The 24,401-nt window shown below is 41.3% G+C and overlaps 1 protein-coding gene across 1 annotated transcript in view; it reads right to left on the bottom strand.

Moving 5' to 3' along the window:
• Positions 1-24,401, bottom strand: part of CABCOCO1 (ciliary associated calcium binding coiled-coil 1) — a 119,910-nt gene that overhangs the window by 62,629 nt on the left and 32,880 nt on the right. The window contains exon 5 of the mRNA XM_061635109.1: positions 15,095-15,167. Coding sequence (XP_061491093.1) covers positions 15,095-15,167 — 73 coding nt within the window. The remainder of the gene's footprint in view (positions 1-15,094; positions 15,168-24,401) is intronic.

Genomic DNA, 24,401 nt, shown 5'->3' with positions numbered 1-24,401 from the left:
ACAGAAAGGTATTTCCAAAGAGACCAATGGCAATTATGTTTCTGAAGCTCCCACATGAGGGCACTCTAGTGCCCTCTGGTAAGAAATTTGAAGAGCAACTTAATCTTTATGCAATATCACTTTTTAAACCAATTTCCACTGTACTCAAAATGTAAATGAATGAACACACACACACACTGCAGATCTCCAATAACAGAAGCAGGTGAAATAATAACCCCATCAAATATTCTCTTTGAAGAACAATCGTTATGGGTTAATTTAGTCTTTCTTCTATGTAAATGCTTCAAATAGGAATCCAAAATCCTGTCGAGATTCAAAAGCTAACAAATAGTCTTTATTAGAACAAATGAAGGGCCATTAAGGGAACTGTACGAATAACAGTGAAGAATTACAATGATAAATGGACATCATAAATAATGCAGTGAGGAAAACTGTGTGAGGATGTTAAACAGGCACCTGAAGAACTTGGACAAGTGACCTGTTCAACTGCATTTTCCCCATTTGTATAAAGAGGAAGACCTGAAGAATATATACAAGCACAAGAGCAATACTTTTAAATTAGAGCACAGTAAAAGCATTCTATCTACCTCACCGGTTCTCAGATTTCCTACTCCCAGGGCCCACTTGAGACCGCTGAAAATAATTGGGACCCACCAGTCACAACATGGTGGCAGATGGAGGGAGAGTTTGGTATAGTCCACTGCTAATCACAGACATCGCTTTCAAATGATATCCAATGCATGTTTCGAAATTGCTAAATTCTTTGCCACAGGGAATTCCACAACTCAGCTTTCCTCAAGCTACATACAGCTTTCCACCAGCTCTGGAGATATTATAACAGGCTTCCTGTTTTTGGCAGAATTTGCTGCCCAGAGGCTAAGTGAAGGCTTTTTAAATATATTTTCCCTTCCCATCCCCACATGCCTCTCAAAGTATTTTTAATCATCTCCTGTAATTTCTTCTCCCATTCTCCTGTTACACTCAACTTGTACCTTATGCCCATCCCCGCACACTGCCATCCCTAGTCCTTTTACATTCACTACTTCTTCAAGTAACATTTTCCTTCTCTTATTTCCTTCCTCTCCATTCCCAGTTTATTTATTATTAGTAATAAATGTTAACATTTTATTTCACTTTCTAATTTCCTTCAACACAACCTCTGGCCCTGTCCCCATAGAAGAAGGGGATCTTCCTTCCCTTATCCTCTCCTGAACTTCTCTGTCTGCTGACCACCATTACTTAGCATGCATGCAAGGAGTTGGTGGTGCAGACATTGGTCCAACCAAAAGGTGACGGCACATCTAGGGGGCAGGGTATGTCAGTGAGATGGCACTGGGCAGGCTGCAGCAGTGAGGCCCACCTGAAAGTGGCTCAAGGCCCACAGCCACTGGTAGGTCTCAGTGCTTTGAGAAACGCTGAACTACTTTATGCAAGTGGAAGCCCTGGGACTGAATCCAGCCTCCTGTGGATACCAACATGCCTCCTTCAGCTGTCAACCAAGAGAGTTGTGAGGAAGGAGTAACGACTGTAGAAATGGGACGTCTTAGCAGTGCATTCTAAGGGACTGGGTGGGGTAGAAGGGCTGGCATATTTTCCTCCAATCCCTTCTTTAAATAACAGCTGACCTGGATAAGAGGGTGTTAAGGCATTGGACGCAGTTGTGGTTTGTTGACATTTTTATTTAAAACATTTGTATACTGCCTCCTCCAAGCATGAGGCAATATACAATAATTAAACCTACGGAAACTATATGGAACATATAAAAAACAATTGTAACAATAAAAAAGCAAAATGCAGCCTCTGCAATTTAACTCCTTTTCAACTTCAGCCTACAAAGGTCTTCCAAAAGAGGCGGGTTTGATATTTTCTCCAGAACCTCAGATGGACATGTTCAGGACCTTCCAAAGTCCTGGAGAAGCAGTGGTAGGGGAAATCCTGTTCTTGTTATAGATGTCTTCATCTCAAGCGGTATAGATGCATAGAGCAAGACCCAATCCATAGACCATAAAGAGTGACAGGACTCATAAGAGGAAAGGCAGTCTCTGTGGTATATGAGTCTGTGTCAGAAAAGCTTTAAATGTATGTAGCACCTGAAATGGGCCTAGAAGCTCAGTGGCAACCAGTACTGCTTTTGCATAATAGACTGACTATGCTTCTGCCTCCCAGCATCTCACAGAGGTAGGCAGGCAGCATTCCAAACCAACTGAAGTTTCTGAATTGTTTTCAAGGGCAGTATATTGCAGTAGTTAATCCTACTTACAAAAAGTAACTTTCTCTCTAAAAAGGGGTGCAGTGTCCACAACAGATGTTTGGACAAATTAAAGGAGCTAACCCCCAACACCTGCCTATCAAATAGCAAAGACTCCTAATCTGGTCTAATGGAGACAACTGTCATCCTATTTGCTACATATAGGATCACAGTAGCATTATCTCAGTCTTCTCCTGTTTCAATTTCAGTTTGTTTAATTTCGTTAACTTGACAATGGTCTTTAGACAATGATTCAGAATACTGACAGCTGCCTCTGGAAGCTTAGTTTATGACATATAAAGCTTAAGCTCATCAGCATATTGATGACACCCAATTACAAACATCCAGATGATCTTTCTCAGATCTTCTTTTACACAGCTTAATGATCACACACTAAATTTGTTCTGCTAAAAAGGGGAGGGGGGAACCACTCAAGATCTAAGCCCGATACTTCAACCAGTTGTTCTAGCCATGCTAACAAAATGCCACAGTCCATTGTACCAAATCTACTAAAAGATCCAAGGGATTCAATACAGAGGAATTCCAAAGATGGTTTTGAAATGACATGGTATAGGCCTATAAACTTCATGAAGCAAGCCATGGGGAAAAACTATAAATTATTATTATTATTATTATTAGTAGTAGTAGTAGTAGTAGTATTTTGGTCAGTCTTGTGTTCACCAGCAGCAAGGCCAAGGCACAAGAACTGATATATGGGGAAGCCATATCACTCAATTTCTTAAATATACCAAAAAGAGCTCTTAACTATCCTAGTCCCCTCCTCATTTTATTCCATGCCTTCCCACTGCCATACACCTCATGCCCCCAAACTACTTGGAATTAGAACTACAACCTGCCTCAAGGACAGGCACATCTCTCACTAGCCACTTCCCCTCCTCTACCAACACTCTTTTGTGGTGTTAGTAGGGAGCATGCAACAATTAAGCAAGATTCCGTCTCCCATATCCGTTCTCACCCTAGGGAACTATTAGAGGGCCATGGTATTGCCTCAGTGTTGCCAGTGGAACCATTGTTTTTGTTGGTTGAGAGAAGCATTTTTGTATTGTTGTGTTACATTGGTGTTGAGTTGGATGAATTTCAGTTGATAGGGCTTGAGAACATGGACAACGTGCTTGGCTCGTTTCAGGTGACCTCTTGTGCTCTCTTACCCTTGCCCTTCATGGCTGATAAAAGCTAGCAAGGAAGAGACAGGTGGCGGGCCCAGGGAGGTGATTAATGCCTCCTTGCAAGAGGCGGTGGTCCCCGCCTGCCTAAAAGAGGCGGTGATCACTCCTTAAGAAACCCTCCCTGAATCAAGAAGAACTAAATAATTACTGGCCAATCACTAATATACCATATTTGGGCAAGGTTCTAGAGTGCGTGGTTACAGGCCAGATCTAGGTTCTCTTGGATGAAACTAATATTCTAGGTCCATTTCAATTGGGGTTTAGACCCGATTTTGGTACAGAAACTGCCTTGATCATCGTGTATGATGAGTCATGTTGGGAAGAGATTGGAAAAGTGTGTCCCAGTTAATCCTCCTTGATCTCTCAGTGGCTTTTGATACAATTGACCATGGCATTCTTCTGGAGTGGCTGTCCAAGTTGGAGGTGGGTGGCAGTGCTTTACGGTGGTTCTACTTGGATGGTTGCTCCCAGAGGGTGAGATGTGCGGTTCCACAGGGTTCGATTTTCTCTTCCATGCTATTTAATGTGTACATGAAACCGCTGACTGGAGTCAGCAATATACTGACAACACATAGCTTTCTCTCTCTTTTACATCTCCAGGTGTGGCAGTAGATTTGCTAGACTGATGTCTTGCCTCGGTAATGGACTGGATGAGAGCCAATAAACTGAAGCTCAATCCAGACAAGACTGAGGTACTGTTACTGGGTGGCTCCATAGACCGGATGGAGGGATTGTGGCCTGCCCTTGATGGGGTTACACTCCCTCTGAAGGAGCTGGTACGTAGCTTGGGAGTACTTCTGGATCCATTACTGTTGCTTGACACTCAAGTGGTCTTGATGGCAAGAAATGCCTTCTATCAGCTACGGCTGGTGGCCCAGCTGCAACCCTATTTAGACAGGGATAGCCTGACTTCTGTTGTCTACGCTCTCCAAGTTAGCTTACTGCAATGCGTTATTTGTGGGGCTGCCTTTGAAGACAGTTCAAAGATGGTGTAGAATTCAACAACCAGATTGCTCTCTGGGACAAGATGGTTTGTGCACATAACACCAATTCTGGCGCAACTGCACTAGCTACCAATTAGCTCCTGGGCTCAATTCAAAGGGCTGGATTTGACCTATAAAGCCTTATACAGCTCAGGACCCCAATACCTCAAGGACTGCCTCTCCCTTTATGTACCAACCTGGACCCTGCACTCAGCATTGGAGGCTGTTCTTCATGTGCCCCCTCTGAAAGAGGTGCAGAGAGTGGCAATACGAGAACGGGCCTTCTCAGTGGCAGCCCCCATTTGTGGAATGCTCTCCCCAGGGAGGTAGTATGCCTGGCGCCATCATTATCCGTCTTTAGGCGCCTGGCAAAAACATTTCTCTTCTCCCAGGCATTTGGTTCTTAACTTTGGAAGGCTTTGGGAGAGCTTCTGTTGCATAGCCTTCCTAAGAAAGGTTGCGCCACTGCCTGTGTACTGTTTTGTTTTTAACATTTTATATTTTTTCTTTTTTTTCTATTAACTGTAAATCGCTTTGAGTGCACATATTTGTGTAGAAAAGCAATTAACAAATGTAATAATTAAATAAATAAATAATTGCTTGGAGACCTATACATAACAAAATAGCCACAGCATTAGCTCAGGGGTAGGGAACCTTTGGCCCTCCAGATGTTGATGAATTACAACTCCCATCATCCCTGGTCATTGGCCATGCTTGATGGGAGTTGTAGTTCAGCAGCATCTGGAGGACCAAAGGTTCCCCACACCTGCATTAACTTCTTTGTCATTTGAGGCTGAGCCGTGTAGCCTCAAACTCAAAACTAGGATACTGGCTATGTTGTGATATTTGGTTTCTGTCCTAGAATGGGTCAATTACAAACATAGGAAAAATCAGCTCTAATTTTGAACGTGATAAACTGATTTCCCTACTTAGAAGAAAAAGAAAAAAAATAGAGGAGAGTTTCTGCTCTGAGATGTAAAGCACACTCAAAGTGGGTTTAAAACTCATCAGGTTTCTGCATGCCTCTCCTCCTCCCAGTATTGCTAAATGTTTCCATTGTCTTATGTTTTGATAATTTAGTCAGCCCAAATTCCATGCCAAAACCCCCCGGATTAAGCCACAAATATTTAACTCTGAAGATTTCTTTCTTTTCAAAGAAAGAGCTCATATTAATAGTCTATGTTCTCATTGTATATATCTTATCTTTTTATTGAAATATTAATAATTCCTTAGGTGAAGTTTCATAAATATACAGATGTATATTACAGGGCTAGCCATATGGTAGCAATTTAAATAGTAACACACACTCTTACTCCCCAGCTGTAGTTATTCAGTAGGTATGACCTCTATTTCACATTAAATATGCTCACTGCTGGTACATTAATTTTAATCTAATACTGGAAAATGCCCATTGAGTGTACTTAATTGGAACGTACACTATTTACCAGCTCACTTTAGTATCACCCACATTTGTAAGTAAATATAGCTTAGAAGTGAGACTTTGTTGTGAGAATATAGAGATTTGTGAAATAACATGCACTTTCTACATTGTCAGATAATGTATATTTTGATGTTAATATTTATTTATTTATTTTTTCATTTGTATACCGCCCCATTTCATAAAGGCTGTGAATTTTAATAAAGTGTGCATCAAATATCAGAAGTTGAAGGGGAAAATGAACTCAGGGTGCTTCCAGATAGAGCTTTATTGTGGAATTGGTTTTTCACACCATGAAGATGATGTCATTGTCATCAAAATGCCAGCCTGTACTCTTTTTTTTTTACATTTAATCAGGATTTCCTTTTACTGCAGATAATCATTTAAGTAAAAATAAAATGCTAGATATTCAAAGTCTCTGCTGATGTGGAAACTAGTTAGCACCTGGAGGTGGGGGTGATTTGTCACATGTGTTTCCCTAGATGGTCTCTATCGCAACACCCCAACTTCCATTTCCTTCTCACATGAGCACAACCTTGCTATTTTGTTTCTGGTAGCCCAAACCATAGAAGCATGCCTATTTCCACTCATGACCGCATGTGGAAGGCACATCAGAATTTTAACAACCCAGTTCACAGAGCTATTCAACACATGTGGGGAATTAACATGTAGGCTGTAATCTTAGTACATATTGGGATTTTAAAAAATAAAATAGGTATTGCACAAGAAAAAAGTACCAAAGGAAGGAGACTTGTAAAAAGCGACACATCATGCTGTTGGCTCAGATGCTGATAATATCCACACCCTGATTTCACCCTTAATTTTTCAAACTAACTCCTTTTAAGTATTTCTATCTAATCAGCCAGTTTGCGGAGCAGAAAAAAACCCATTTATTGTAACAAATTCACATGAACAAATGATAGTCTAAATGAAATAAAATCAGATTTAGAGATACTGCAAGTATGGGAATGCTTAGGAGAGTATTCTTCATGTAAACAGTTACTATTTTGTACATTTAACTCCAACAGGTGATATTGGGTGATTGTAAATTGAATGACAGAGCACATTTAGTATTGTAATTTTTTTTTAAGAAAACACCTTACAATCTGACTCTATGACATTTCTAAACACTGGGCATAATGCTCTGGAAAGTTTTTCTGCTCAAATAAACTCTTATCATTGGAGCTTGGGCAGATAGGTTTCTGTGGACTGTGTCCATGGTATAGAATTCCTTCAAAAAGTGAACATTTATCCAATCAACTGGACCATAAAAGGCAGATTATTCCACCATACTGACTGATGCAAGAAGGGATAAAACTACATTTACTAACCACATTATTTTTATTAGGAAATGCTTCAAACCAAACATCATTGCAAAAGATTTTAGGCTGGTTCCATTCAAGAACAGCATGAACATGTAATCATCAAGCCTGCATTTGTAAATGTTCTCAAAACTCCCCCCAAAACACACAGTAATATATTACTCTAAGTAAAATAAACTAGCTCACCCCCCAACACAAAATAATAAAAGCTTCTAGTGTAATTAACATCTTAGCAATGTAAACATTTGTTATGAGATCTGACATGTGTTAATGGAAATTGCTTCGCTGAATTTCTGCATTCAGCATTCCTCCATTTGTGCTCTCTGAATAAATGGACTAGGCTAATATTATTATATTAAATAAGCAAATTCAGTGAATCTGTGTCTGAGACAGAAATGAGTATCAGGGCTTGAAGGAAAGGTTTCCTGAAGTAGATACAGAGCAGATATTCTCAACGTGCAGAGCAATCCTATATATGTTTACTCAGAAGTAAATCCCAGTGTGTGATTGGGGCTGCAGCCCAAGTTTAGAATTTATTGGACTATTTGGATTCCCAGAGATCTTCTGTATTAAATGTCTTAAGTTTTCAAATGTCAATTCCAGAAAATGTGAGGACGAAAAATTTTGTTCCTCCGATCAGCCCCATCCTTTTATAAGATTGTCATATGCCAGTCCTCCAAAAAACTAGAACTTGGTCCAAAGGCAAAAATCTCAGTAGGGTTGTCAAATTACCCTTGTTGAAGAGACTGTAAGGCACTGGGAGGTAGGGATACTGGAGAATACCAATGAAAATGGAAAAGGAAGTGGAAATTGCTATAGTTTGCATGTTTCACTGTGATCAGGAGCAGAAATCAGTCAAGTAAGTTCAATCTACATTCATTCACATTGTTGTCATCCACAAACAATATGAAATTAATCACTTATTTACATTGTTCTGTCATTTCCTTAACACTTACATGAATGTAAGTTACGGATATTACATAACTTACATTAAATAGTGAACAGAGTGACAAACAGATGACCTGAAAACAAAAAAGGACACATACAGGAAGTGGAAGGAAGGCCAGGCCACAAAGGAAGAGTATAGACAGGTAGCAAGGAATTGCAGGGATGGTGTCTGGAAGGCTAAAGCTGAAAATGAGCTGAGGTTAGTGAGAGATGCCAAAAGCAACAAAAAGCTTTCTTCAGGTACATCCATAGTAAAAGAAAAGAAATGGTGGCACAGCTGCTCAATGAGGATGGCAAAATGATAACAAATGATAAAGAAAAGGCAGAAGTGCTCAGTTCCTACTTTGGCTCAGTCTTCTCCCAAAAGAGGGTCTATGACCCTCCTGGGAAATGTGAAATTGAAAACGCAGGACTGCAGCTTGAGATTGATAGACAAATGGTCAAGGAATATCTAATCCTTTGAACAAGTTCAATCTCAAGGGCCCGATGAACTGCATCCTAGAGTATTGAAGGAACTGGCTGAAGAACTCTCAGAACCACTGTCTAATCTTTGCAAAATTGTGGAGGATGGGTGAAATGCCGGATGACTGGAGGAGGGCTAATGTCCCTATCTTCAAAAAGGGCAAAAAGGAGGAACCAGGGAACAGACCAGTCAGCCTGACATCAATCCCTGGGAAAATTCTGGAGCAGATTATAAAGCGGTCAGTCTGTCATCACCTTGAAAACAATGCAGTGATTACTAGAAGGCAACATGGATTTATCAAGAACATATCCTGCCAGACTAATCTTATCTCATTTTTGATCAGGTAACCTCCCTGGTAGACTATTGGAATGCTGTGGACATATATCTCATCTTCAGCAAAGTTTTTGATGAAGAGTCCCATGATATTCTGATATTCTAGCAAGCTAGCTGAATGTGGGCTGGATGAAACAACTATCAGGTGGATCTACAATTGGCTACAGAATCGTACTCAATGGTTCCTTCTCAAACTGGAGGGAGGAAATGAGCGGGATACCGCAGGGCTCGGTCCTGGGTCTAGTGCTCAACATTTTTATTAATGACTTGGATAAGGAGGTGCAGGGAATGCTTATCAGATTTGCAGATGATACAGAATTAGGAGGAGTAGCTCATACCTTGGAAGACAGAAACAAAATTCAAAGGGATCTTGATAGGCTGAAGCATTGGGATAAAAACAACAGAATGAAATTTAACAGGATAAGTGCAAAGTTCTACACCTAGGAAAAAGAAACCAAATGCACAGTTATAAGTTATACTTGGCTCAGCAATACTACATGCGAGAAGGATCTTGGGATTGTTGTTGATCACAAGCTGAATATGAGCGAACAGCGTGATGTGGCTGCAAAGGCGGCAAATGCTATATTAGGCTGCATTAACAGAAGTATAGTTTCCAAATTGCATGAAGTATTGGCTTCCCTCTATTCAGCACTGGTTAGGCCTCATCTTGAGTATTGTGTCCAGTTCTGGACACCACACTTCAAGAAGGATGCAGACAAACTGGAACAGGTTCAGAGGAGGGCAACAAGGATGATCAGGGGACTGGAAATAAAGTCCTATGAGGAGAGACTGAAAGAACTGGGCATGTTTAGCCTGGAAAAGAGAACATAAGAACATAAGAAGAGCCTGCTGGATCAGGCCAGTGGCCCATCTAGTCCAGCATCCTGTTCTCACAGTGGCCAACCAGGTGCCTGGGGGAAGCCCGCAAGCAGGACCCGAGAGAAGACTGAGAAGAGACACAATAACACTCAAGTACTTGATAGGTTGCCAGGATCTCTTCTCCATCATCCCAGAGTGCAGGACACAGAATAATGGGCTCAAGTTGCAGGAAGCTAGATTTGGATAAACATCAGGAAGAACCTCCTAATGGTTAGAGCAGTACAACAATGAAAACAATGATCTAGGGAGATGGTGGGCTCTCCAACACTAGAGGCATTGAAGAGGCAGCTGCAGATATGCTTTAAGTTAGATTCCAGCATTGAGCAGGGGGTTGGAGTCGATGGCCTTATAGACCCCTTCCAATTCTGCTGTTCTATGATTCATCATTAACTGAACCACTTTGGTAAAGGCAGAGAGCTCCCGAGTTTGGCTTTGATGCTGCATTACGTATCTCAGTTTTAGATTCCACCTGAAAAACAAACTTGTTCCTACTACGAGTTCAGGAAAGAGCAGAGAAAATAAATACTAAAGGGTGTGTTTCTTAACTCCTCCTTGAGAGTCTCTCCTTCTAGTCTTGTTCCTGGCCTTTAGATTTCCCTTCGTTGAGCAGAGGCTGGACTCAATGGCCTTATAGGCCCCTTCCAACTCTATGATTTTATGATTCTATCAATAATGTAGTATTTGGTAGTAACTGAACTGCAGTGAATGGAAAATGACTAATGGTGACAAATACAAGTTGGAATGGAAATCGCTGCCTTCTGACTTCCCTACCGGGAGGCTTGAACATCCTAATGGATCGGACCAAAGGCCTATCTAGTTCAATATTTTTCCCCATAATGATCAAATAGAGCAAACAGGAAGCCTACAAAGAGGACATGAGCACAATAGCCCTCTCCTACTATTATTCCCCTGTGACTGGTGTTCGGCGGCACAAGACTCTGGTACTCTGGCAGAGTACTTGGGGTGGGGTGAGCTAACTAGGACAGCAGTTAGGCAGGAGTTAGCAGCCTCATCTCTGATGTGCCACAGCTCCATCTGTACAATGATCAGAGAGGGTAATGCTACCCATCATCCCAGCTGAACTGAGTGACCTGTGGAACAAAAATGGGTGTGGCTGGCTCTCTAGAACTTTACTCCAAGACTGCAACTTCAGCCTCAACAGCTTGTTGCTTGAGTAACCACACAGACTGTCTTGCCTCACTGTCAATTTGCCCTGCCCTGTCTCTGACCTCTCAAACCCTGATCTGTTTGTTCTGGCTTCAGCCTTTCCTGTTTGGACCATACCATTGTTTCAGCACCTGAGAACAGAAAGCAGACTCCTGATATCAGCTGACACAAATTACCCTTATTGCAGAACATCTTAGTGCTATAGAACTCAATGGGCATCCTTTACGCCCACCCTTCATGCTTCCACAGAACTGGCTACAGTGCAAGAAGAAAGTAACAGTGTGTAAGTTGTTGCAGCAAAATTGTTATTATTATTATTAGCTCCTTATTTCACTTAGCCCCTTATTTTGGACACAAGGGGCAAGAATCTGCAGGTTGTTTTATTACTCCTCCTCTTTCCAGGTAACAACAAAAGGCCAACATCAGACGCATAAGCAGTTAGTGCAAACTGAAGGGCAAGAGCCAAAGGGCTCCTATCCAGGGACTTGGGGCCTGTGACACATAACTTATTTCAGCCAGTAAGTCAAACAGGACAGCAGTGGTTTGGACAGGAGAGGAGGAGATATAAAATCTGCAAGGAGCAGACAGACAGACCACTGCAGCATTTGGACAGTCTGGCGATCAGGGGATGAACTGTAATTTTTGAAGAACATTCCCATGTGTCTCCTAGTGCTGTTATTATTTAAAGCTTTCTGCCTGGGCTTTTATTATGTACCTGGGCAATATTAAAATTCTGGTAAGTGGCACAGGGGAGGTATGGTGCTGTAGGTCACCGTGGGTTGGATTAGTCAGGCAAAGGAGAAGAGCAATCAGACATTTGATGCCTCTTCTGGCCATTCCCTCAGCTAGAAGGTTCCCAGTTGACCTATCAGCTCACCCTCTGGCTTTCTAGTAGTGTTACTGAACACCAGGTCAATCCAAATTAAAATATCTATCATCCCCAATTTGATTGCGCATTAAGGGGCTAACCTGGTTTATATTACTGGAGATCAAAGCAAAGGAACTGGGAGAGGTTTGTGTCTCCCAGTTTTGCCTCCCTGGGTAACAAGTACAGCATTTGTATAGGCTTGAGAGTGAGGGAGGGCAGTTGCTGTATTTAAAAGGAATTCCATCTCCCTCTTCAGGTCTCTTGTCCAACTGGGTACTAACCTGGAGTGTTTGTGCCTTGTGTTGGGCACTTGGGACAGTAAGCATTAAAGAAAGAAGATGTTACTGAACAAATGGTTCCCATTGCCAGGCTAAATGCCAAGTTATGCCTTCTCACAAGAGTTTGACAGTACTATCTAACAGTTTTCTTTTGCAATCATTTCCCCCCCTTATTTGACCAGCTGATTTATGATGGCTAGCAGTCAGCAGGGTGGTAGTGACATTTATTCTTTGCACCATCACTTTAAAGCTGCCTTCTCATTAACAATTTTCTAAGCCATATTTTTTTAGGAAGAGATCATTTTAAAAGTCTCTCTGAAAATAACTATTTAAAATATATACATTTTTTCAAAAAAAAGCACTTGAATCCAAATATGTACAGTAATACGTGCACAGGACAGAAATGTGCATGCAGATGGAGCTTTCTTTGCCATTTCTGTCCCACTGCCCAAAAGAGCGGTACTTCAATTCTTAAGAAATGGATTGCCTCATCTGATTAACTAGTGAAGGAATAAATTATTGAGATGTGAGGCAGAAAATGTATACTATAAAGCAAAAGCGGCACCTGCTACCTTACAATGAGTTTTACTGAAAGTAACCCAGTTATCAGAATCCTAGCTCTTCTCATGGATAACTCACCTGCCCCCAAAACTGAGGGTCAGAAAATGCAAACGGCAGAAATGTCTGATTATCTTTTTCTGCACCAAAATGGTTCAAGATAATTCAATTCAAAACAAAGTTACAAAAAACTGAGCTCCTCTCCCCAGATAAGTGATACACAAATGAACAATAGTAATAAAGTGGAAGCTGATACATCATAGTCTTGATTCACACATAATGAGAAACTATGATTGTCCACTACAGGAATGCTGTATGAGCCTTGGGCATTCTCCTCTCCTTCTCTTTCATGTGTTGCATGAGACAAAGCTTCTGCTTCCAGTTTTCAATTAACCATAATTCCCTGTGACAGCCAAACTTACAGTATTGTGGTTTGTTTAAACAAACACATGCTAAAATGCCTGGGAGAAGAGGAAAGTCTTGACCTGGCGCTGAAAAGATAACAGTGTTGGTGCCAGGTGCACCACGTCAGGGAGATCATTCCATAATCTGGGGGCCACCACTGAGAACGCCCTCTCCTTGGCCATCCTCCCAGCTTCCCTCGGAGCAGGCACCTGGAGGAGGGCCTCTGATGTTGAGTGTAGTGTACAGGTGGGTTTGTGTCAGGAGAGGTGTTCCATCAGGTATTGCAGTCCTAAGCCGTGTAAGGCTTTATAGGTTAAAACCAGCACCTTGAATCGAGCTCAGAAACATTCAGGCAGCCAATGCAAGCGGGCCAGAATCGGTTTTATATGTTTGAAACGTCTGGTCCCTGTTACCAATCTGGCCGCTGCATTTTGCACAAGCTGCAGTTTCTGAACCGTCTTCAAAGGCAGCCCCACGTAGAGTGCATTGCAGTAATCTAACTTGGAGGTTACCAGAGCATAGACAACTGAAGCCAGGTTATCCCTGTCCAGAAAGGGGTGTAGCTGGGCCACCAACCGAAGCTGGTATTAGGCACTCCGTGCCACCAAGGCTACCTGAGCCTCAAGTGACAGAGATGCATTACTGTATCAATCCCAACGACACCCAAACACCTTAAATGCTCTGGTCATCTTCACTTAAGAAAGGAAAGAACTGAAGGAAGCACAGTTCACATACTTGGCATTAAAGTACAAGTTGATTTCAGTGGAATAAAATCGTACATGTCACAGGATCAGCCTTCCCCCACCTTTCCATTTATATTAGCAATATAGGTGTCAAGGAGTGTGGAATTTAAAGTTGTCCACATCAGTGAACAAAGGGTGGAGGGTATAGATTGGGTGATGGTACAGCTGTGGCCAGTGGTGGAGGAGACTTGGATAGCTGGCAGGAGCATGAGGCAACTGCTTTGGCATGTGAGAGGATTCCTGGGGCAAGCACTAGTATATCAAGTAGAGACTTAGAGGGTGGGAATTTGGAGCTGCAGGAGGTAGGACTAAGCAGGGTGAGCAGGCTGCTGAAGGGAAATAGATACGGGTAGCTGAAGGGATATGGACAGACAAGTTATGGAAGAGTGGCACATTAGAAGTGGTGAGAAATTAGAAATCAACCACTTCTCCCTGTTGATTTATCAATGAAAAATTTGGGAAGTGGGCCCCAAGACATCTGCTTGGTGGGAGTTTGGCCTTCCAACCCACCTAAGTTCAACAGCCCTGCTTTAGATGCTGCATCAGAAACAAAATAAAGCAGAACAACCACATACACAGAGACATACGAAATAGAAATGGACTGCCTTCAAGTTGATTCCGACTTATGGCGACCCTATGAATAGGGTTTTCATGGTAAGTGGTATTCAGAGGGGGTTTACCATTGCCTCTCTCTGAGGCTGAGAGGCAGTGACTGGCCCAAGGTCACCCAGTGAGCTTCATAGCTATGTGGGGATTCGAACCCTGGTCTCCCAGGTCGTAGTCCAACATCTTGACCACTACACCATACTGCAGTAGCTTAAATCCTCTATAGATCACCCCTTAACCATGTCATACCTCATATTCCCTACATCACCATAAATGGTGTCAGTGAAGATATTATTGACAATACAGCTATCAGTCTAGCGCAGTCTTTCCCAACCAGTGTGCCTCCAGATGTTGTTGGGACCACAACTCCCATCTTTCTTGACAATTGGCAATGCTGGCTGAGGCTGATGGGAGTTGTGGTCCAACAACATCTGGAGGCACACTGGTTGGGAAAGGCTGGTCTAGCACCATATTTATTCTTCTAAATTTCAAATTCCTGAGGAGACAGGCGTTATTCTATTTCTCTTTCATTCGTTCATCTGCTATTCTACGCTGTTAATACTTGAGCAATTGTGGCACAATGTTGCTTTGAGCTATAGAAAACAGATGCCAGAGAACATGCATCAAAACATTCCACTTAATCAGTTCCAGTCATACAAATTACTTACCTCATCTCCTATCACAAGTTCTTCCCTGGGACTGTGGAAAAGATATTCGTACAGTGTATAATGTTGGAATATGCTGGCAGATAAGAAAATGGACACTTTGTTACAGGAAAAAATTCCATTTAGAAAAAGTATTTCCAGAGCAAACTAGGGCCATTTTGATACAAGGAAAATGTTACCCTAGTAAAAGACTCTACTCTTCTGCTGTTTTGACATTCACTGCCCTGTCACATTCCTGCTTTACAAATACAGAACTAGGATGAGATGAAAACTGCCCTGGAACTGTGAATCTCAGAACCCAAGTTGGACATACCTTCCTTTTTTTAGATTCTTCTATACTAACCTAATACAGAGGACAAAGAACAAATCGGATGATGTATGACCCAAGCCTAGTGTAGACCAATGTACTGAGATTTTGGGATATTATTTTAAATAAATTCTGATACTGAAATACATACCGTGCTTTTACTCATTTTAAAAAGTATTGTCCTTGTTGCTTTTCTCAGTGTGATCAAATGATACAAATTGCTTTTCTATCACAGTCCACTATTTGTAGGTAGGGGACTTATTCTGGTGAAATCACAGTGCTGAAAAAGGTTACACTGCTCATGACCATGGCAACATGAAAACATTATGACATCAGGGAGCATGAAAGCAGTTGTAAAAGATTCATGACCAGTTACAGAAGACTCACTTGGAAGCACTGATGAAAGCAATACAGTAGTCACAGTGAGTTTTTGTGATTCTTATCCCTGCTATCTCTTGCCAATTACACAATATCACTTGTAAATCATTTGCTGACCATACTCCTTGAAAGGAAGCTGACACATGTGCCACAGCAACCAAACAACCAAGAGGAAGACATCAGGTGTAAGCTAAAAAGTTTGTAAACTATTCCCCAACATCCAGCTTTCCTTAACTAGGTGTAAACATGTGTGTGTACTGCCTTCAAGTCGACTTATGGCGACCCCATGAATAGGGTTTTCATGAAGCTGAGAGGCAGTGACTGGCCCAAGGTCACTCAGTGAGCTTCATGGCTATGTGGGCATTTGAACCCTGGTCTCCCAGGTCGTAGTCCAACACCTTAACCACTACACCTGTTGGATATGATTACACAGTTAGGCAGCATTAATTGCTTTGACTGACGTCTGTTCACGAAATGCTTCTTAAATGGTCTGCGAGGACACAGCAGAAGAAAATTTGAAGAGGAGCACCAAAAAAAGATGGGGGGGGGGAAGAAAACCCTCTCTGGTGCCAGGAAACACAATTTATGAAAATGAGACCAACACATTTTTGGTATGAAATTCCTTTTGATGGGCTGGCAGCACTCCTGGACATGGAGTGATGCTTCTTCCATGGAAGAATTAGATTAGGAAACCTTCCCCTGAAGGTTTCCTCATCCAAAATGTGATGGGAACATTTCAATAATCTGGGTTTCCTACAGCTGATGGGGGCCTCTCACCAGGAGGGGATTTTCCTCAAGCAAGCCTTACGCATAAGTTTGATGGGGTGCTAGAAGAGTATGTGTCAGGGTCTCTGCAGTGCACTTACCAATAGCTCTACAGGCCAGGGTATGGAACTTACAGCAGAGTTCTAAAATGACAGAAATCCTTTGGTGAACATCTTAGACCCAAAGGGGTGAAGTGCAGTATTCTTCAACCATGGGTCCCCAGATGATGTTGGACTATAACTCCCATCATCCCCAGACAGCTTAGCCAATGGTCAGGGATGATGGGAGTTGTAGTCCCACCAACATCTGGGGATCCAAAGTTGAAGAATACTGGTGTAGTGTCAGATTACGACTGAGGAGTCTCCAGTTCCAATCCCCTCTCCAATTGGATGACCTTGGACCAATCACTATCTCTCAGCACTTACCTATGTCACAGGAATGGCGTGCTTTTATAAAAGAAAAAAAATCTGGGGGGGGGAGAACCATGTCAGAACCTTGATCTTAGTGGAGAAAAGGTGGGATATAAATGTAATAATAAATATATAAATCTTAGTAAAAAATAAAACAGAGAACCTTTCTATTAAGGAACTCATAAATCAAATACTCCTGGTCGTAGTTCTTTTTTTTTTTTTATGCAACACAACATAAATGTGTTATCATAATTTTGGCTATTGCTCTCAGACCCACACCATGCTCCATTTCTATAGTTGGTTAAATCTTTTGGGATCTAGGCCATTTTATCCAAGGGATAGGAAGTGGGGATTGTGCTTGTATGCAAAGTTGTTATTGTCCTGGTTCCCAATGAACTAAATCTAGCCACAATTCTATTAAATTATGTAGCTTGTGCAACTTGTGTATTTGTGTTCCAAAGCAGTACAGATTTCCCTTTTTTTAATGATACAATGGAATACGCTTGGCATTCCTTTCTGCTGTTACTGAGGGTTTGATTTTTGGCATGACAAGACAAATGATTACAGATGTGAACGAAGTTACAGGAGGGCTTTTTATGACACCTCGCAAGTATCTGAAAGTGATTAATACCAACATATTTTCCTAGCTTAACTGTTTGCTGAAAGAAAATGTCAAGAGATACATTGATGCCTGCTTGCCTCAGGAAACAAGATGAGATAGAAAACCACTGTCATCTTTTACCAGACTTGAAGGCATCATCAGAGCTGTTGCTGTACTGAACCGCTGCCTGGCCGCGATAATGGACTGGATGAGAGCAAACAAACTGAAGCTCAATCCTGACAAGACTGAGATGCTGCTAGTTGGGGGCCCCTCTGCTCAGATGGTTGATGTCAGACCTGTCCTAGATGGGGTTACACTCCCCCTAAAGGAACAGGTCTGTAGTTTGGGGATCTTATTAGATCCGCTTCTGTCACTTGAGGCCCAGGTAGTCTCGGTGGCACGAAATGCGTTCTACCGGCTTCGGCTGGTAGCCCAACTACGACCCTATCTGGACAGGGAGAACCTAGCCTCAGTTATTCACGCTCTGATAACCTCTAGATTGGATTACTGTAATGCTCTCTACGTAGGGTTACCTTTGAAAATGATTTGGAAACTTCAGCTAGTGCAGAATGCTGCGGCCAGAGTTCTTACTGGGACGAAGAAATTCGACCACATAACACCTATTCTGGCCCAACTGCACTGGCTTCCAATATGTTTCCGGGCCAGATTCAAAGTGTTGGTCCTTACCTATAAAGCCCTTAACGGCACTGGACCGCAATATCTGATGGAACGCCTCTCCCGCTATGTTCCTACCCGTTCACTCTGCTCAACGTCTAAGGCCCTTCTCCGGGTCCCAACCCATACAGAGGCCCGGAGAACAGTAACAAGATCTAGGGCCTTTTCGGTGGTGGCCCCCGAATTATGGAATGCCCTCCCAGATGAGATACGCCTGGCGCCTTCTCTGTCATCTTTTCGGCGCCAGGTAAAAACCCACCTCTACACCCAGGCATTTTAAAGTATTTAAGCTTTTAATCTTATTTTTTTTAGTTTTCTTTCACTTTGTTTATATAATGTTTATATTGTCTGCGCAATACACACTTGCTGTATTTTAAATATTGTGGTTTTATCATGTTGTACACCGCCCTGGGAGCTGCTAGCTATAGGGCGGTTTAGAAATGCAACTAAATAAATAAATAAAAATATATTTAGGCATTTCTCCACATTGTTATTATAGTTCTCAGAGGTTTATAACAAAGCTTCCTCCAACCAAAAAAAAAATGGCTGTAAGAACTGAAACACTGAATGCTCATTTTGAGGAAGAGAAAATACTTCAGCTCCATCAATGAAAACATGTACAGAAGGGGTGCAGGCCTTGCATCAGCACGTGGCATCCTCAGCAGCTGTTGATGCCTCAGTGTCCTGGCAGGGCCCACCACTGATCTGGGCCTCCCTTTATCATTCTGTTTCCATTCAGCAACAGGTAGCAGGGCCTGGGAGATCCCATTTTAACTTCCCACAAAGACCCGAATGCAGCACCAGTCCGGGACCCTGTAGGAAATTAAAATGGTAGTTCCCAGGCCAAAATGTCTATAGCAGAACAGAGCACCAGAGGGGAAAAGTTGAAAAGGGGGAACAAGTTGGGCATTAGCAGTGGGCCCAACTGGAGTGAGAATACACAGGAAGGGCAAAACAGACCCACCATGACCCTAGATACTGTGCTGTTAAGAGCTGCAGTGGTGACATGCCAGGCCTAGAGAATAGTCATAGCTCTGTTGTCTGAGATGCAGCTCCTTCTGTCTTTCAAGGGACATCCAGTCCTGAGCCAGTTAGAGGATTGGCCAGGGAGGATTTTCCTGTAGCCTGGCCAGCAAACTAGCAGTCCATGCATCAAACAGAAGGATACAGAGCATGGTTAACCCTCCTCCTCTCTGTATCTTAGGCCTCCTCCACAGGGGTGGGAACAGTCTACACCTTTTTTCTCTCAGCAATTAACTTCTGACCTATCGTCCTGGCCAAAAAATGAACTGATCAAATCCGCTGCTATAAGATGTGTAAGATGGTGTTCTTTTACTATCTAAAACTTTTACAATTTCAAACTGTTTTTAATTTGATATTTACGCTTGGCACTTATCTGCTGTTGTTGTTTTTTTAACTTGCTATTTTTGCTCTCTGTTTTCATATTTCTACAGTTTTCTTCTGTTGGTACTGTTTTTAATCTGCTGCTATGGCAATACTTGCGGATGTGTATGTTTCAGATTATGCTTTTATTATTTTATGGCTTGTAATGTGTTGTTATAAATTGTGTTTTAACATGTTGTGAGCCACCTTGAGTTTATGGACCATGAAAGGTTGCCTATAAATAAATGAATTTTAAAAATGTGGCAGGTGACTGGAACTTTCATGCTCAAAAGCAGCATACTTCCAAATACCAGGGAAGGCCAGTTACTTTCCTGTTTTGCTCGTGGGCTTCCTGAGAGCATTTGTCTTTGCTGTGATCCAGCAAGGCAATTTGTATGTTAGCATACCTCTGAATTGATACTGCTTGGGAGAAAGCAAATGGGAATACTTTCTTCCGTGCAAAATATTAAAGACATTTGATTTTTACAATATGGAGAAGACTGCAATTGTAAGTGTATTCACTAATGTAAAAAAAGAAAAAAGGCATTTTTTATTCCAATATTAATTTAATGCACATGCAAATTTACTCAATTAAACAATTCAAAATCTGACGATTAACTTGTTAAGATTACTTTAAATCAAGTGATAGCCTTAGGCTCTAATTTGCACAGGACTCTTGTACTATAAGGACTCTTTTACTGTAAGAATTAATGGCACTAACTGAGTTCCAGATCTTCACGTCTACGTTATGAACCCCACTGAGGGTCAAAGAGTTGATTCAGGGAGACTTACTACCACGAAAGTTGAGAATTCCAATCTAATCCATTGCACAAAACAAGTAAAGTTCTACACACAAACTCCCTTTACCCCTTTGCCCTCCTCTCTGTAATCCTTAAACATATAATGAATGAAAAGTGTGTAAAGTCTCCCACATTTTGACAATCAGAAGTTGTGGCACGTGTCTGTGCTGTCAAGTGAGAGAAAAAGAGATTGATACTAGGATCCCAGAAATATCTACTCTAGCACTTAATACATCATTTCACTTACCGTATATTCCGGCGTATAAGACGACTTTTTAACCCTGGAAAATCTTCTCCAAAGTCGGGGGTCGTCTTATACGCTGGGTGTCGTCTTATTAGGGTTGCCATATTGCCCGGATAGCCGGGTTTTACCCGGATTCTAAGCATGCCACCCGGTGCCCGGCTAACCCCTTAGGTGGCCCTGATTCTCAGCTTTCATTTAAAAAAAAAATTAAGTTTCTAGGTGGTGCGGTTCTCGAGATATATATAAAAACGTCAGGCACCCCCCCCCGGTTAAATCTTTTTTTAAACTACTGTATAGCACTTCGTAGCTTTAACCCCGCCCGTTCAGGATTTCAGCCAATCAGTGAAGTGTTTGTTTGGTGGCAGTGTCTGCAAAACCTCATTCGAGGCCAGAAAATGGTGGTTTCCCCTCCTGTTTATCTGAAATCTCATAAATTGGGTAGGTATATACATTTCAGTTTTTCCCCCTGTTGTGTGTAGGAGTCAGATCCTGGGCAGTGTTTTGAAAACCTTCCCAATAGTTGCTTTTGGGGGTAAAAACTGCTAATCCCATATGTCCAGAGTAAATCCTATTGAATTCAGTAGGAATTACTTTTGAGTAGACATGATTATGAATGTGCTGAAAATCAATGGGACTTTGGAGTGAATGTAAAAAAGAATTGTGTTTGTGTTCTCTTTCTGCCCCCCCCCCAGTCCTATTTTAAAGCAAGTAGGCAGGGCTTACTTAGGTATTGCAGTTTTTATTCTGTAGGAAACTAATACTGATTTTTTAAAAACTAATACTGATTTTTCTGCAATGACCAACTGGTTTGACAATAAACTGTTATATGGGCTGTATGTATTTATACATCTGCAGTGTGTGCATGTGCGTGTATGGAGTCTTATGATTCAGAATTTTGGGTTGTGTGAATGAAGTTGCTTATCACTTGAGGTTGCATTTCTGTCCCTGTTTGAGTAAGCCCCACTGAATACACTGGGACTTGCTTCTGAATAAATAAACCTAGGATTGCACTATAAATATCTTTACAGTTTGTGTAAATAATAAATATATTTGATAGTTATGCTTATATAAATATTTCTTCATTTATCATATTTTTGGTTTTTGGTTAGGAATCCTGACTGGTTGTGAGATGCTTAGTTTTTTGCCTTATAGGAATCTTGTTGTGGTTGGTATGGTATTACATTTAGGAAAGTGTTACTGCCTTCTGTATTTTTTTTTCCTATTTGCATTTCACTTATCTTTAACCTCACTCCGTTACAGCCATAGAAGCAACAGCAGCATATGCAAGATAATTAACTCCCATTAGTGATAAGAACAAGAATTTATAATTATTATTTCAATTAAAACAAGAGGCTTATCAATACTTTGAAGAGGACCAGATATTTATTTTCTTTCTGAGCCCAGGACTGGGTCTTTCATGATGCCCGGTGTGTGTGTGTGTGTGTGTGGGGGGAGCAGGAGAGTAGTCGATAAGACAGACATCCTGGCATTGATAATCGAATTAGCAAGGTATGTGTGGGGTTGTTGTACACTTCCAGGCTCAGTTTCATTTTGAGTATGGAGGTGGAACCTGTGTAGATGTGGTTATCAAAGGGAGAAGAAATTTTGAGTTAAGCAAAGCTCTGCTTTTATAAAACCTAAGAAACATACAGTACTTTGAATGTCTGAGTGCCTGCACCAGTGGAATACTAGAGGAACTTGTAAAACTTGCTGCAACAGTATTTAGAACTGAGCATGTGGTGTGAAAGACTCCTTTTCCTAACATTTTGGCTTGTTTTTCTCTGATTGTGTATTTTTATTGTTTTTACTATATTTGTAAGCTGTGCTGAGCTCTGTTTTTAACAGCAAAAGGGCAGGATATAAATTCTCTTAATCAATCAATAAATACTCCATAGTGTTGGAAACTAGAGTCTAGGCATTTAATGTTGCTTTTAAAAAAAAGATTTCTCACATCTTTCCCCAGTTTTTGGTGGTAATTCATAGGCACAAAAACAAAACAACTGGACAATCCAAATATTAATATGTATAAGTTTATAAGTGACAGTTTTCCTGCTAAGTACCTGCATGTCATAAGCAGGGGTCGTCTTATACGCCCAGGAGTCTTATACGCCGGAATATACAGTAGTTTAAAATGAACTTCATAAATTCATGCTGCCAAAACAGCTTGCTTACAGTCTTTTGCCTTATGATTAGATTTTTCCTACTATCTTAAAAACATATTGAGGAAAAAATAAAATATGAGGTATATTCACTGTTACACTAAGCGTGATATAGCTGACTTGTATTTGCCTTTTCCACCCTGTCCTCTTCAGGGAGCTGTTTCCTTTAACTTGGTGTTTTCTAATCAGTATCTGCCAAAGTGATTAGATATTTGTTTCATCTCAGTTCACCTGCTTTATTCCTATCTCTGGAAGAGCAAAGAAAAGTTCTGAAATGGACATAAGAGGAAGAAACTTTGGTTAAGCTAGTGTTGTTAATATTGCTTATTAACGTGACAAGATGAATGTATAGCGGAAATATTTTTGAAGCTTCAAACAGTTATATTGCTGTTCACAAATAGGGAACTCTTACCTGACCTAAAGTCAATTGTTTTGTTTGGAACCTTAGTGTTCGTGAAATGCTGACACGTAGATGACAAAATTGGACTTCAGACAATTTATTACTCAGGAGTGAGGATCCAATACATTTTTAAAATTAGAGATTATTGCCGATCAATGTGAGTTAAAAGGTATAAATATGAGATAGAAATTAAACAGCACTGGGTTCTTCCCATCAGGAACTCCCTGACTTTGTATCAAGAAAACTCCTCTTGGCTTCTCTTCTTCTCCACTGGATCAGGTCAGAGAAATACTGTTTGGGGCAAGATTTTTAATGAAAGACTAGTTCTAGCTCTTTAGGAATTCTTAGTATGCTTTTGAAATGTGCTTGCATTTATTACAAATACATTTATTGCTTTTTTGTCTGTGTTCTAGGCTGTCATACCGTATTTTGCTATCCTGTAAAAACTGTTTGATAATTTGAAGTAGATGGGTTGTTATAAAATAGACCTCTGTCTCTCAATTAACTTGTTTTATATTTTAATGTCCATGCAATACCTGTCAGGACCCCCAGAAAATACAGGTGTACTTTCTTTATGGATAATGTCACACATTTTGGTCAACACAAGTTTGCTTATATTAGCTACTGTGGTGTGATAACTTCTTATTATATTATTATTATAACATTTATTTCATATCCTACCTTTCTCCAACTAGCTCAATGTGGCATGCATGGTTCTCCCCTTCCCCATTTTATTATCACAACAACCCTCTGAAGTATTATTTTATTTATTTTATTATATTCCGCCCTTCCCCTACCTTTAGGATGCACACCTTAACGTGGTGAGGGGGTTCAGCATGTTGAAGAAGCTGAGAGCAAGAGGCTAGACTCCTAGCAGAGGCACCCAAGGCAGAATAGTCAAAGCTGAGACACCAGACTAAGATGCATCCAAACTCAGAGGAAGGCAATGGTAAACCACCTCTGAATACCTCTTACCACGAAAACCCTATGAACAGATTATCCAAAATGCAACACGAGATAGTGCTGGAAGACGAGACCCCAGGTCAGAAGGCACTCACCAAGCTACTGGGGAAGAACAAAGGACAAGTACAAGTAGCGCTGTGACTAATGATGCAGCTGGGTCAAAGCCGAAAGGAAGCCCAGAGGCTGATGCGCACAGATGCAAAAGGAGAGTCCGGAGTTGTATGA

This window comes from Rhineura floridana, chromosome 7, assembly GCF_030035675.1.
Source record: "Rhineura floridana isolate rRhiFlo1 chromosome 7, rRhiFlo1.hap2, whole genome shotgun sequence".
Classification (NCBI taxonomy): domain Eukaryota; kingdom Metazoa; phylum Chordata; class Lepidosauria; order Squamata; family Rhineuridae; genus Rhineura; species Rhineura floridana.
Note: the sequence above shows the minus strand (reverse complement) of the source record. Positions and strands in the feature narration are given on the sequence as shown.